Source organism: Jaculus jaculus, chromosome 18 (genome assembly GCF_020740685.1).
Source record: "Jaculus jaculus isolate mJacJac1 chromosome 18, mJacJac1.mat.Y.cur, whole genome shotgun sequence".
In the NCBI taxonomy this organism is placed as follows: domain Eukaryota; kingdom Metazoa; phylum Chordata; class Mammalia; order Rodentia; family Dipodidae; genus Jaculus; species Jaculus jaculus.
Window position 1 is genome coordinate 53,881,622 of NC_059119.1, and position 13,455 is coordinate 53,895,076.

Here is a 13,455-nt window from a genome sequence, read left to right on the forward strand (position 1 = left end):
ACATTAGCTAGCTTCCATATATTGCCAAGAACATGAGTATAACTCTATTTGATCGTACCACCTCTAACAAATCGCCTTCCAGTTTTTTTCCATATCCATAGATGTTTTACATGACTGAAATATTTTTTTTCTTACTTGACATTATAACTATTTCTTCTGTTGATAGCTTGTTAAGAAAAGCCGGGCGTGGTGGCGCACGCCTTTAATCCCAGCACTCAGGAGGCAGAGGTAGGAGGACTGCCATGAGTTCAAGGCCACCCTGAGATGACAGAGTTAATTCCAGGTCAGCCTGGACCAGAGTGAGACCCTACCTCGCAAAACCAAAAAAAAAAAAAAGAATAATGATTTTTTTTTTTTACAAAAAAAGCTAAGCAATAATGAGTGGAGTTTAAATTTTAAAAATAACACTTATTTGCACGTGTGTACATGCACACACACTCATGCCAGGGTCTCTTGCCACCGCTGTGAATGAACACCAGACACATGTGCCACTTCCTACATTAGACTGTAAATGAACACCAGACACATGTGCCACTTCCTACATTAGACTTCATGTGGGTGCTGGGGAACTGAATCCTGGCTGGCAGGCTTTGAGCAAGCACCTTTGACCTCTGTTTTATCGCTAAAGCTCTGGAGTATAAGATATTTTTGTTATTGTTGTATTTTAAATTTTTGTTTATTTTTATTTATTTATTTGAGAGCCACAGAGAGAGAGGCAGAGAAAGAGAATGAGTGAACCATGGCCTCCCGCCACTGCAAACGAACTCCAGATGCAGGTGCTACCTTGTGCATCTGGCTTATGTGGGTCCTGGGGAATCGAGCCCTGTACTGGGGTCCTTAGACTTCACAGACAAGCACTTAACCACTAAGCCATCTCTCCAGCCCTGTTTTGTTTTTGCCTTTGCTTTTTCAAAGTAGAGTCTTGCTCTAGCCCGGGCTGACTGGCAATTCAGTATGTAGTGTCAGGGTTGCTTCAAACTCACAGTGGTCCCTACCTCTGCCTCCTGAGTGCTGGTATTAAAGGCCTGGGCCAGCATGCCCCACTTTTTCTTTCTTTTATTTTAAGTAATATAAAACTACTTATTGACCGTTGTTCACCATTATTTACAATAAACAATATACAGTTGGATAACATGATTCTACAAAGTTATTTTGCTGGGTTCTACTGAATCAGTGACCCAAGTACTAGAAAGATTGAGCCTATATGTGAGGAATGAGTTGAGATAAAGAAAAAGCACACAGGTCAGTAACTCATAGCGTCAAATTTTGTACCAATAGGTCCTAAATTGTCAACATTTCTGTGGTAGTTTGAATCTTTATCCCCTAACAGACTTAGGTGTTAGTAAAATTGAGTTTGCAGGCAGAGACTCCTGCTGAGGGTGGTGTCACTGGAGTTGGATCTGAGTTCTAGCCTAAAGGTATGTAGAGTCCTTGAGCTCTGCCTGGGGTTCCCTGCTATTGATTTTGGTGCTTGTTTTAGGTGGTGCTGCTGATGGTTTTGTCTCTGTGTGGACCTGTGAAAGGGGGTTAGCTCCTTCCACCATTCTTAAACTCCTCCTGGATCTGTGAGCTTCAGCATATCCAGTTCCTCCTATAAACTGTGTCTGGTTTGGAGGTTCACCGAGCAGCATGGAGCTGACTATGACAGTTTCTAGCCATGATTACATTCCCATTCATTGTCTTACAAATTCTATCAACTGTAATGTTTTAGTACAGACTTTAGCTTTCAGTACATGAATGGCTTCACAGAGGAACTATATAAGTCTTGTTCCATTAAGCAAAACAGGATTTGTCTAGTGTGGTGGTTTGATTCAGATTCCCCCATAAACTTAGGTGTTCTGAATGCTAGGTTCCCAGCTGATGAAGATTTGGGAATTAATGCCTCCTGGAGGCAGTGTATTGTTGGGGGCGGGCTTATGGGTGTTATAGCCAGTTTCCCCATGCCAGTGTTTGACACACTCTCTTGTTCCTGTTGTCCACTTATGTGGGCCAGGGGGTGATGCCCACCCTCTGCTCATGCCATCATTTTCCCTGCCATCGTGGAGCTTTCCCTTGAGCCTGTAAGCCAAGATAAACTTCCCTTTCCCACAAACTGCTCTTGTTTGGGTGATTTTTACCAGCAATGTGAACCTGACTCCAACAGTAAAGTGGTACCAAGGAGTGGGGTTGCTGCTAGACACCTGACTGTGTGGCTTTGGCCTTTTGGAGCTGATTTTCAAGAGGAATGTGGAAGGATTTGAAAGCATAGCCTAAGAGATGTCTTGCAGTGCTGTAAGTACAGATTGATGGACTATTCTGGTTAGAGTTGAAAGACCTGAATGCAGCAAGAACTATGGACTGTGAGGTTTGGCTTATGAGGGTGAGAAAGAGCTTTGCTTGGACTGAGCTAGCAGTTTGTATGGGAAGCTTGCTGTTCTTATGCCCGTATCCTGAGAAGTTGTGCAGGGTTTCTTTGCATAGAAATGAGCTGGTGTGGGCAGAGGGATATGGCATAGAAAGAAAAAATCTTTGGGTGAACTGCTGTCCATTCAGCTGCAATTGAAAGATTAAAACCTTTGAGATTGGGCCAGTTTACCTGCACTGGGGCAACAGGAAGAATATAGTTTTTTGAAGAGACCTGAGTGCTCAAAGAGTGTCCTGTTCTTCAAAGTCTGCTTTATTCCCCCCCATCCGATGAAAAATTGGCACCCCGCCTGCTATTGTGGAGTATAAGAAATACAGGAGGGCTGGAGAGATGACTTAGTGGTTAAGGCACTTGCCTGTGAAGCCTAAGGACCCAGGTTCAATTCTCCAGGTCCCATATAAACCAGATGCACAAGGTGGCACATGTGTCTGGAGTTTGCTTGCAATCTTTAGAGGCCCTGGCATGCCCCTTCTCTCTCTCTCCCCCTCTCTTTGTCTCAATAAAAATAATAAATTAATTAATTAAAAACATAATAAAATTTAAAAATTTTTTAAAAAAGAAATGCAGGACATTGAGTTTGCAACACGGTCTTGTGTTTTGGAAGTGGCCATGGGCAGTGTGAAACAGGTTTGCTGGATGCCTGCATGGAAACCTGATGGAGCTGTAAGGATGAACCATGGATTGCAGTGGAGACCCAGTGGAGATGCCAGGACCAGGAGATGGCACTAAGGAAGGCTGCCAGCCCAGATGAAGTTTTTCAGGACTGTGAGTAGCCTAGCTGGAAGGGTGGAACTGGAAGTCCAGAGACTTGTTGCTGGTTAGAATTATCAGACTTGGATATTTGTTATTGACTAGAGTTATTGGATTGGAGCTAAGGAGTTTGATGTTTGCCCTGGTTGTTTTAAATCTTGTATTGGTTGAATATTTCTTCGCTATGCCCAATGCAATATTTTGCAGTGTGAATGTTTATTCTGTGCTATTATGGCTTTTGGGGGGATGTTTTGGTATTATGGCTCAGTTAGAAGATCTTGGACTATGGGGATGTATGAACATCATTGGAACTGATAAAAACTATGATAAAAACTGATAAAAACTACTGAATGCATTGTATTTTATATCATGTATGGATATCAGTTTGTGGGAGCCAGGGGCAGAATGTGGTGGTATGACTCAGGTGTCCCCCATGAACATAGGTGTTCTGACTACTAGGTTCCCAGCTGATAAAGATTTGGGAATTAATGCCTGCTGGAGGCAGTGTATTGTTGGGGTGGGCTTATGGGTATTACAGCCAGTTTCCCCATGCCAGTGTTTTTTTCTCTTGTTCCTGTTGTCCACTTATGTGGGCCAGGAGGTGATGTCCACCCTCTGCTTATGCCATAGAGTTTTCCCTCAAGCCTGTAATCCAAAATAAACTTCCTTTTCCCACAAGCTGCTCTTGGTTGGGTGATTTCTACCAGCAATGTGAAACTGACTGCAACATCTAGTCTCCCTGATTGAATAGGGAGTTAGTTGGTAAGTGATCAAATCTTGAAAATATAATATTGCTTTTATGGGTTGACATGTAGGTAAGAATTATGACGTGGCTGCCATTAAATTATCCAACCTAAATTATTCAATTAACTACAGATCATCTGATTTAATTTCAAAGGTTATGGCTTTAGGAAAAATTTCAGCTTGACATGAAGTGATTTCTTAGCGGTTTCTCAGAATAATAGGTTATCATTCATGGTTTTATTTGGGGGGGGGGGGGAGAAAGGGGATAAATATTAGAAACAAACCACTTATATTAAGTATATTATGCACACATACGACAAAAAATACAGAATAGTCCTTCTGCACGCCAGTTAGAAATTAGTTATGACTAGAAAAAAGCTATCTTCCAATGTAGAGGAAATAAACCATGGTATCAAATATTCTATTGGTAAAGGAAACAGTTATAGAAAGCTCAACCAGTGCTTGTGATGCAAAAAGTACAAGAAAAACATTCCAACAACTGTCAATCAATGGTTTCAAAACTAGCATATCAAACTTGATCTCTGTTAGAATGTAGTTATTTTTCATATTAGTAATTAAAAAAATCAAGACCCAGATTTTAATAAATATTTGTATCTATTTATTTGCAAACAGAGAGAGGAGAGAGACAGACAAACAGAATGGGCATGCCAAGGCCACCAGCCACTGCAAATGAACTCCAGATGCATTTGCCACTTTTTGCATCTGGCTTTACGTGGGTACTGAGGAATCAGACTCATGTCCTTAGGTTTTGCAGACAAATGTCTTAACCACTGAACCATCTCTCCAGTCCAAGACCCTGATTTTGTGTGTGTGTGTATATGTGTGTGTGTATATATATGTGTATATTAATATATATGTATATATATACACACACACATATATACACACACACAGACATATATACACACATATACATATACACATGCGTACATACATACATATACAATGCAAACACACAAACAATTACTGAGCTTCATCTTCTGGATGAAAATGCCACGTCTGTCTCTCTTCATAGCAAGCAATGACGATCTGAGGGCACTTCATATTTGCCTTCTTTTACCAGTACCAAGTCAAACTCATCTGAGTCCTTTCTTTTCAGTCTATGGCCATACCTGAATGTGCCCAATTTCATCAGAATCCTTTTCTGTCTTCAGAAACATCCATTCTTTACTGCTGTCTGGGGCACTAATTCAGGATTAAGACCTGGGCTGGAGTGATGGATTAGTGGTTAAGGTATTGCCTATGAAGCCTAAGGACCCCAGTTCAGTTCCCCAGGACCCACATAGGCCAGATGCAGAAGGTGGCGCATGTGTCTGGAGTGCATGTCTGTGTGCCCCTGTGGCCACTCTAAGTGGTCAGGGTCACTCTCTTGTGAAGACCTGAGTGGAACTCCTTCATGGCTCTTCTGCCTGCTTTTGTTTTGAATCTTCTTTTACTAATTCTGGACTTTCTACAGGACTCCCAAGATTCTCAGTTTCTGCTCCCTTGCAGAACTGGGGTTACAGGCCGGTGTGGCCATGCCCCGCTGCTGTGTGGGAATTGGAGGACTGAACTCAGCCAGTCTCAGGACCTCACAGACCCTCAAGTTTGTGCAGGAAGCACACTTAACTGCTGAGTCATCTCTCCAGCCCCCATTTCCCATTCTTGCTGATTCATTTTGATCATATAGAACATGTTTCCAAACGTCAACGCTATACAGAAAGGTATAATGAGGAGTGTTCCTCCAAGCTGCCAGAAGTATCATTGGGGCGCCCTGGTTAGTGAGCATAGCCACAAAACAGGGAGCTCAAGAACCAGTGTATAAGGCCATGTGCATGATCAAGGGCAGGCGCTTGTGTGCCATGGGACATTTGTGGAGGTCAGAGGAGAACTTCTGGTTGGTCCTCACTTTCCACTTGGTTAGAGGTTGAGTTTTTTCATCTGTTGCTCTTCTCTCAACCTTCTGGGAAGTTCTCCTGCTTCCACCTCCCTTCTTACCTTAAGTCCACTGAGATCCCAGCAGCTTGCTGCACCTTCTCCTTTTATGCAGGGGCTGAGCCAGATACTCTGTTGTATGGCAAGGGCTTTGTCCACTGAGCCATCTCTTCAGGCCCAGATCTTTCTACATTTCTTTTTGGGCAGAGAAATAGATATAGATATATGTATATTTGATTACTTCCTCTCCTCACCCAAAAAGTAGCATATTAAACATGCTTTTTGGTATTTTGCTTTCTTTTTTTTTTCGTGCAAGCATCTCTCTTGGAAATGACTTTAGATTAATTCACAGAGATCTTTTTCTTGTAAGAGCTGTGAAGTGATCTATCATGAGTATTTATCATAGCTTCTTTAAGCAGTCACCTGTGCTTGGACATCTTGATAGCTTCCACTAGTGTGGCTGCAAGTAACATGACAATGAATAACCTTGTGCAAAAAAATTTTTTTTTGTATTGTTGGATGTTATATCTTTGGTGTCAATATTCAAAAGTGGAATTGGATGGTCAAAGTAAAAGCAAACGTGGCTTCATGTCTGTTGCAAATTTCTTTTCATAGGGGCTATGTCATTTTGCATATAGATACCAGCAATCTGTAAGAATAACTTTCCTGCACATCTTTGTCATTACAGTACATTCTAATCATAAACTGAATTTTTGCCAAGCTAATGGGTGTGAAGTAGATTCTAGTGTCCTTTTCATTTTATTTCTCATATTATGAATGAAACCAAACACTTTATGTTTTTATTATTTTTCATTTTTATTTATTGGCAGGCATAGAGAGAGACAGAGATAGCAGGAGGGAGGATGGGCATGCCAGGGCCTCTTGATGCAAACAAACTCTAGATGCATCACCACTTTGTGCATCTGGCTTTACGTGGGTACTGGGGAGTCAAACCCAGGCCATCAGGCTTTGCAAGCAAACACCTTAACCATTAAGTCATCTCTCCAGCCCCCACACTTTATGTCTTTTAAAAATATATTTATGAGGGCTGGAGAGATGGCTTAGCGATTAAGTGCTTGCCTGTGAAGCCTAAGGACCCCGGTTCGAGGCTCGGTTCCCCAGGTCCCACGTTAGCCAGATGCACAAGGGGGCGCACGCATTTGGAGTTCGTTTGCAGAGGCTGGAAGCCCTGGCGCGCCCATTCTCACTCTATCCCTCTATCTGTCTTTCTCTCTGTGTCTGTCACTCTCAAATAAATAAATAAATATTTAAAAAATATATATATTTATGAGACAGAAAGAGAGAGGCAGTTAGTAAACATAAACAGGCATATAGGTGTACCAGAGCTTCTTGACACTGCAAACAAATTCTAGATGAATGAGATACTTTGTGCATCTGGCTTTATGTGGGCCCTGGGTGATCAAACTTGGTCTGACAGGGCTTGTAATCAAGTACCTTTAATCACTGAGTTCTCTCTCCAGCCCATGTTCCTATGTTTAAGGTCTATTTTTTGAACTTTTTCTTTCTTTCTTTGTTTTTTTTGAAACAGGGTCTCATGTAGCCCAGGGTGGCCTCAAAATCATTATGTGATTTTAATGTGGTGTTGGGATCAAACCCAGGGCTTCGTTCATGGTAGGCAATCACTTTAAAAGCTGAACTATATCCCCAGTCCCATTTTTGGAACTTGTTAGTGAGTTAGCTGTGTCTTTTGTCCTTTTTTCCTTATGGGATTAAAAAAATTACACTTATCATTTGGAAGCATTATCTTTTGTTATAACTTAACATTAATTGAAAGCAGAGCCCTTGTCCCTGTTGTGGATTGGCTGTGGATCATTCCCTCCAGACAGTGTATGAGTGGGACACTGTGACCGTGGGGAGGGGCAAAGGCACTTTCCTGGATTGTCTGTTTTCTAATTCCTTGCCTGGGCCTTAGGCAGGTCAGTTCATCTCTGCTGCTTCTGCAGGGTCCACTTACAAGAAATGAGCAGTAAGAATGCTAACCCCTTGCCACTGTTGTATTAAATGACCTAACATGTTAAAAGCACTTTAAACAGTGCTCAGAACAGTAAACGTTCCATAAATATTAACTATTTACAGTCAGTAAGATATTTTCAGTTTGCTATTTGATTTTCCCAAGAGTGCTGTTATTTGTAAAAAAAAAAAAAAAAAAAAAAAAAAAAGACCTGGAAGTTTACTTATTTATGTTGGTTGTGTAATCTGTGTGGCAGGTGGTATGGCACACATGTCCTAAGTACATGTGTGCAGAGGCCAGAGGAAGACGCTGGGTATCTTTATTGCTCTTCTGCTCTAATTCCTTGGGTTCTTGAGCTCCATTTTGGAGCTATGCTCACTAGCCAGGGAGCCTCAATGATCCTTCTGTTTCCAACTGCTTCAGCACAGGGGTTATAGGGATGCTTGGCTTTTTACACAGGTTCTGAGGACTGAACCCAGGTCCTCATGCTTGTGTAGGAGGTGCTTGTATTTGCTGAGTCATCCCTCCAGCCCTAGACCTGGAAGTTTAGAAGAATTAGGTTAACCAGATGGAAGCCCAGGTACTCATTTGCTCATTCATTTGTTTGTTCCACAGGTATTTATTAAAGTCCTGCTATGTAGCAGGCACTGATTTGGACGCTCGTGATACTTTGAGCAGGACTGACCTTGAGCTCCTGACATTCATTCTTTTGTAATGGCAGAGGAGTCTTGTGAGACATGGAAAGAGATAATCCAAGGAAACCCATTTTTGTCCATTTTGTTCATTACTTGCATCTTCAGTACCCCAAGCACAGTAATAGTCATTCAGGTAATGAAGGAATGAGTGACTGAGTAGAGAAAAAATGAGTGGAAAAGTGGTAAGAAAAATGACAAAGTTTTAATTATGATAAAAGGTGTTGTCAATTATTCTGAAGAGCTTGAAATGCGTGATCAGATTTGAATATAAGGAAACCCAAGCCTGAAGCTATGTGGAGAATCCACAAGAGAGGGGCAAACCCTTGATACCAACACGGATGGACACTGGAAAGTGACTTGAAGAGAAATTCAGAAGTCAGAGCTGATTTTACATGGGATTTGCTGCGTGAAGAGGGGAGATAAGAAGAGAGAGAGAGAAAGAAGTCTGGAATCAAGCTGAGGTTTCACTGTGCTAAGAAACTGAAGTGTGATGACTAATGGGGGGGGGTGGAGGTTTTTTTTTTTGAGGTGAACTATGGGACCAATACTCATTTTGGTGGCTGTTTGCTTTTGAGTTCTCTGTGCTCCTTGGAGTCAGGAGCTGTAAAACTGTCTGGGCGGTAGTGGGAGAGGGGACTGTGATAGTAACCTGTGAAATTTTTGTGTCTTATAGTAGGCTATCAATGAAAGAGGCCAGTTGACCAGCAATACAGCCTTGGGAATGGCCTTAACTCTCCTGAGGACCCCCCCCCCCCAAACTGGATATACTTCTTGCTACATTAATTGCTAACTCTAAATGAAAGCTTAGTCTTTTAAATTTTTAATTAATTAATTAGTTATTTGAGAGAGATAGAGGCAGACAGAAGGAAAGAAGAGTGAGAAAGAGAGAGAATGGGCACACCAGGACCTCAAGCCACAGCAAATGAACTCCAGATGCATGCTCCACCTTGTGCATCTGACTAACATGGGTCATGGGGAATCGAACCAAGGTACTTTGGCTTTGCAGGCAAGCACCTTAACCACTAAACCATTTCTCCAGCCTGGAAGCTTAGTCTTTGAAGGTAAAAGTACTTATGGGTCATATCTTTTGCATCTTCTTTCATGCCCAAGGTGAAACCTGTATAGAGTAGACAATCAATTGATGTCATATAGAGAGATTATGAAAGCAAACCCATTATTAAATGGGTAGCTGCCTCAGGGATATTGAGCCAGGATGCAGGGATTTACTCATCATTCCTTTCCTCAAAGACCAAGCATAGGTCTTTGGATAAGATTGCTCATGTGTCTGGAGTTTGTTTGCAGTGACTAGAGGCCCTGGTGCACCCAATCTCTCTCTCTCTCTGTTTTTGTTTGTTTTTTGAGGTTAGGGTTTCACTCTAGCTCAGGCTGACCTGGAATTCACTATGTAATCTCAGGGTGGCCTCAAACTCACAGCGATCCTTCTGCCCCTGCTTCCAGAGTGCTCTCTTCATCTCTCTTAGTAAATAAAATATTTCTTTGAAAAAGGCCAAAATTAGATGACTAAACAGCCCCAGGTAACCCAACAAAAGACCCTCTGGAGTAATACCCTGTAAATTTTGATGGCACCAATGCTTTTATAGAGATTTTGCATGATGGAAAATTGTGAGCTTTTGAGAGAAGACGTGAACAAGACAGCCTGGGGCCCCTGTCTTTGCCAGAGAAAGGCATTTTTTTGGATAAAAACCCAACAGATCGGTGGCCACGTCTCACAGTGTCACGGATGTCTCCCCAGGAGTCCGTCCCCACCCCCCCGCCCCGCCCAGGTAGGGCCTCGCTGTAGCCCAGTCTGACCTAGAATTCACTCTGTAGTCTCAAGGCGGCCTCACAACTCACAATGATCCTTCTACCTCTTGCCTTGAGGGTGCTGGGATTAAAGGCGTGTGCCACCACGCCCAGCTTGACTTTTCTTTCTTCAAAGTCACCTGAACTCTACAGACGGTCACTGATCTCCGCCCCCCCCCCCCCCAAAAAAAAAGGCTCATCACAGTCAGGAAAGGACCTGTCACACTTCATTTCTGGTCAGTGCGCTTTCTGGCTTACCTACCTGCAAAGGTAGCAGTTGCAGGAGGGCCAGGGTTCTGCAAGGTTCAGAAGACCCGGGGGAGGGGGGGGGCGTCTCAGATGCTGATGGGGAGCAGAGGCAAACCGTAGGATTGGCAGTGGGAGGGGGGGATATAAGGACTTATGCAAGGAACAGAAAAGATGGGAGAAGAGGAGCGAGGCACAAGCAACAGTTTGCCGGGTGGAGAGGAGCAGCCCAGGAAGAGGAGGAGGTGGTGGGGATAAGAAAGATGAGTAGTGGGGGAGAGCTAGAGACGAAGAGACTTGGGTAACGCAATTGGGAAGGAGGGGGTGTGGTGCCGAGACCCGGTCGCAGCAGGTGGCAGCAGCTCCCCATTGCAGGAGAGCGCAGAGGACGTGGAACCTCGGGCGCCCGGGCCGAGCGGGCGGAGGCGGAGCGCGGCAGCGGCTGGGCGGGACGTGGGTCCGGGGAGCCGTGGGAGACGCGGCCAGCCGGGGCGGCGCTAGGACCCGGAGGCCGCCCCGCCGGCTCCCGGGAGGTTGATATAGCGGCGGCGGCGTTTGACGTCAGCGGGGAGTTAATTTTAAATCGGTACAAGATGGCGGAGGGGGACGAGGCAGCGCGAAGGCAGCAGCCGCCCCAGGGGCTGAGGCGCCGGCGGCGGACCAGCGACTCGAGCGTCGGCGTCAACCACGTCTCGTCCACGACCTCGTTAGGTACGAGCCGGGCTGGCGAAGAGCGGGAGGTGGGGTGGGTGGGACGGAGTGGGGTCGGGTGGGAGGCGGACGGCCGCGGGACCCGGGTCGCGGGGAGAAGCGAGAGACGGCCGCCGCGGGGGGCGGAGGGGGGGGGGGAGTCGAGGTCCGCGGTTTGACCCGGCTCGGCTCCCGTCCGCCGCGTTTCCGCCCGCGGGGCCTAGGCTCTGTCCGCCGCGCGCGGGCCTCGGTTGCCGCAGCTGTCGGGCTGGACGGGCGGCGCGGCCCGGCTTTCCTCCCTGCCGCCGTGTCCGCCCCGACCCCGAGGGGGCGGCCTGGAGCCCGGGCGCGCGCGGAGGTCGTTGCCGCCGCCGCCGCCGCTCAGTCCCCGGCGAGCTCGGGGCGGTCGCCTGGGTGGCCGGCCGGCCCTCGTCCTCTTGTGCTGCCTGGCGCGGCCCGGGGAAGGAGGAGTGGCCCCGTGGGGTGCGGGGTGGGGTGGGGGGGACGCGGCCACGCCGGACACGTCGCCGGCACAGGGTCACGCACGCACACTCGCCGCAGGCCGGGGCCGTGTCCCCGGGCTCGCGGTCCCGATCCCGCGCGCCTCGGGTTTGCCCGCGGTGCCCGGCGGCGGCGGGGGGCGGGGGTGGTGGTGGTGGTGGTGGTGGTGGTGGTGGTGGACTGGCCCGTGTGCCACTTAGGTGTCACGCCAGGGGGAGGGGCGTCTCGGGGCCCGCGGGCTGCTCGTCGCTCGTGTCCGTGGTGTGAAGTCACCTGATCCTCCGCTCCCCGGGGATTGTGCTGAATGCGAGCTCGCTTTTACTGTACGAGGACCCGCCGCCCCTGCACCCCCCTCCTCCTCCCCTCTTGCGTTTGGCAGCACACCGTGGTATGCTCCTCTCACTCCTAGCACCCCTATTTTTAGGAGCTCAGCATTTGATCTTTCACCGTGGTGTGAATTGGACACGAGAGAGAGAGAGAGAGAGATCCTGATTGAGAATTGTGATGGTACTTAGACACAAAGTTTTTTTTTTTTTTTTCTTTTTTTCCTTTAAATTAAAGTTTTTATTTATTTACTTGCAGGGAGAGGGAGGGAGGGACTGAGCACGTTAGGGCCTCTTGCCACTGCACACAAACTTAAGATGCATGCACTACCTTGTGCATTTGGCTTTACTTGGGTACTGGGGACTCAACCCTGGTCGTCAGGCTTTGCAGGCAAGCACCGCTGAGCCATCGCTCCAGCCCGACACACACAGTTTTTAAAGGCTTATAAATACTAAAAGCTTACGATTACATACATACTGGTCAAGACAAGATTATATTAAACAGACTGATTTTAGATTCCTTTTTTTCACAATCTGATAAGGGTTTTACTGGATGAGATTTACAACGCTTTAAATATTAACTACAGAGTCTCACTTTAATTTAAAGTTTATTTAGGTAGACTTCATTCTTGAGGTATGTCAGAGGCGAAGATAAATGAGTTTTTCTAAGGGAAAAAGAAAGGAATTAAAATTTTATTATTGCTTGCCAACTACACGTCCTTGACAGGACTGTTTATTGTATCACTAGGGAGAAAATACTAGCAGAGAGGCTGTGCTCTACTTAGATCACTGCTGGTTGAGTATCTAAAGTAAGGAGTCGTTTTAGAATGCTGATGGATTTAGTTGTTTTGGACTCGACTCTGTGTCAAGTTAACAACAGTTGTAGATGTCCTGTCAAAAGTTTTATGTGCTCGCTTTATTGGGAGAAGCATTTATTTGACTCAGTCATGGTTCTGAACTGGCTTTTCTGCTTTTGGACATTGAAGTGAGGTTCTCGAGACTGTTGATAACTTGCACACACCCACCACTTATTAAGTGTTCTTATCTACCGCTCATACATTTTGCCCTTTCTTTGGTGGTGGTGCGTGGAAGGCCTCGCTTCATAGCCATTCCCATCAAGTGACTACCTAAGACACATCATTTTCTTGCTAATTTGCCTGAGTCACCTGTTACTTCATTATCAGCCAAATAAACTTGTTAGGTTTTGTGTTGAAGGTAAGAACACACATACTGTGACTGAGTAGGGACTCAGCTGTTCCTGACTGCAGCAACTCCTCCTGTGCTTTCTGAAGAAGTAGACTTGAAGGGTGAGTTGGAGTGAGTCAGGTGTCAATGTAGGAATGCAGTATTAGAAAGATGATTCGTGTTTCTCGAAATAGTTACCCTTTTTGC

General features: G+C 45.6%; 1 protein-coding gene across 4 annotated transcripts in view; it reads left to right on the plus strand.

Annotated features, from left to right (window-relative positions):
* Window positions 1–11,132: 11,132 nt before the first annotated feature.
* Atl2 (atlastin GTPase 2) overlaps window positions 11,133–13,455 on the plus strand; it is a 50,860-nt gene continuing 48,537 nt past the window's right edge. For 2 of the 4 annotated variants that reach the window (XM_045137481.1, XM_045137480.1), the window contains exon 1: window positions 11,133–11,260. In XM_045137481.1, the coding sequence (XP_044993416.1) occupies window positions 11,143–11,260 (118 nt within the window). In that variant the 5' untranslated portion in view covers window positions 11,133–11,142. Of the gene's footprint in view, window positions 11,261–12,219; window positions 12,248–13,288; window positions 13,371–13,455 lie in introns of those variants that run through there. The other 2 variants (XM_045137484.1, XM_045137482.1) reach the window with 2 other exon arrangements.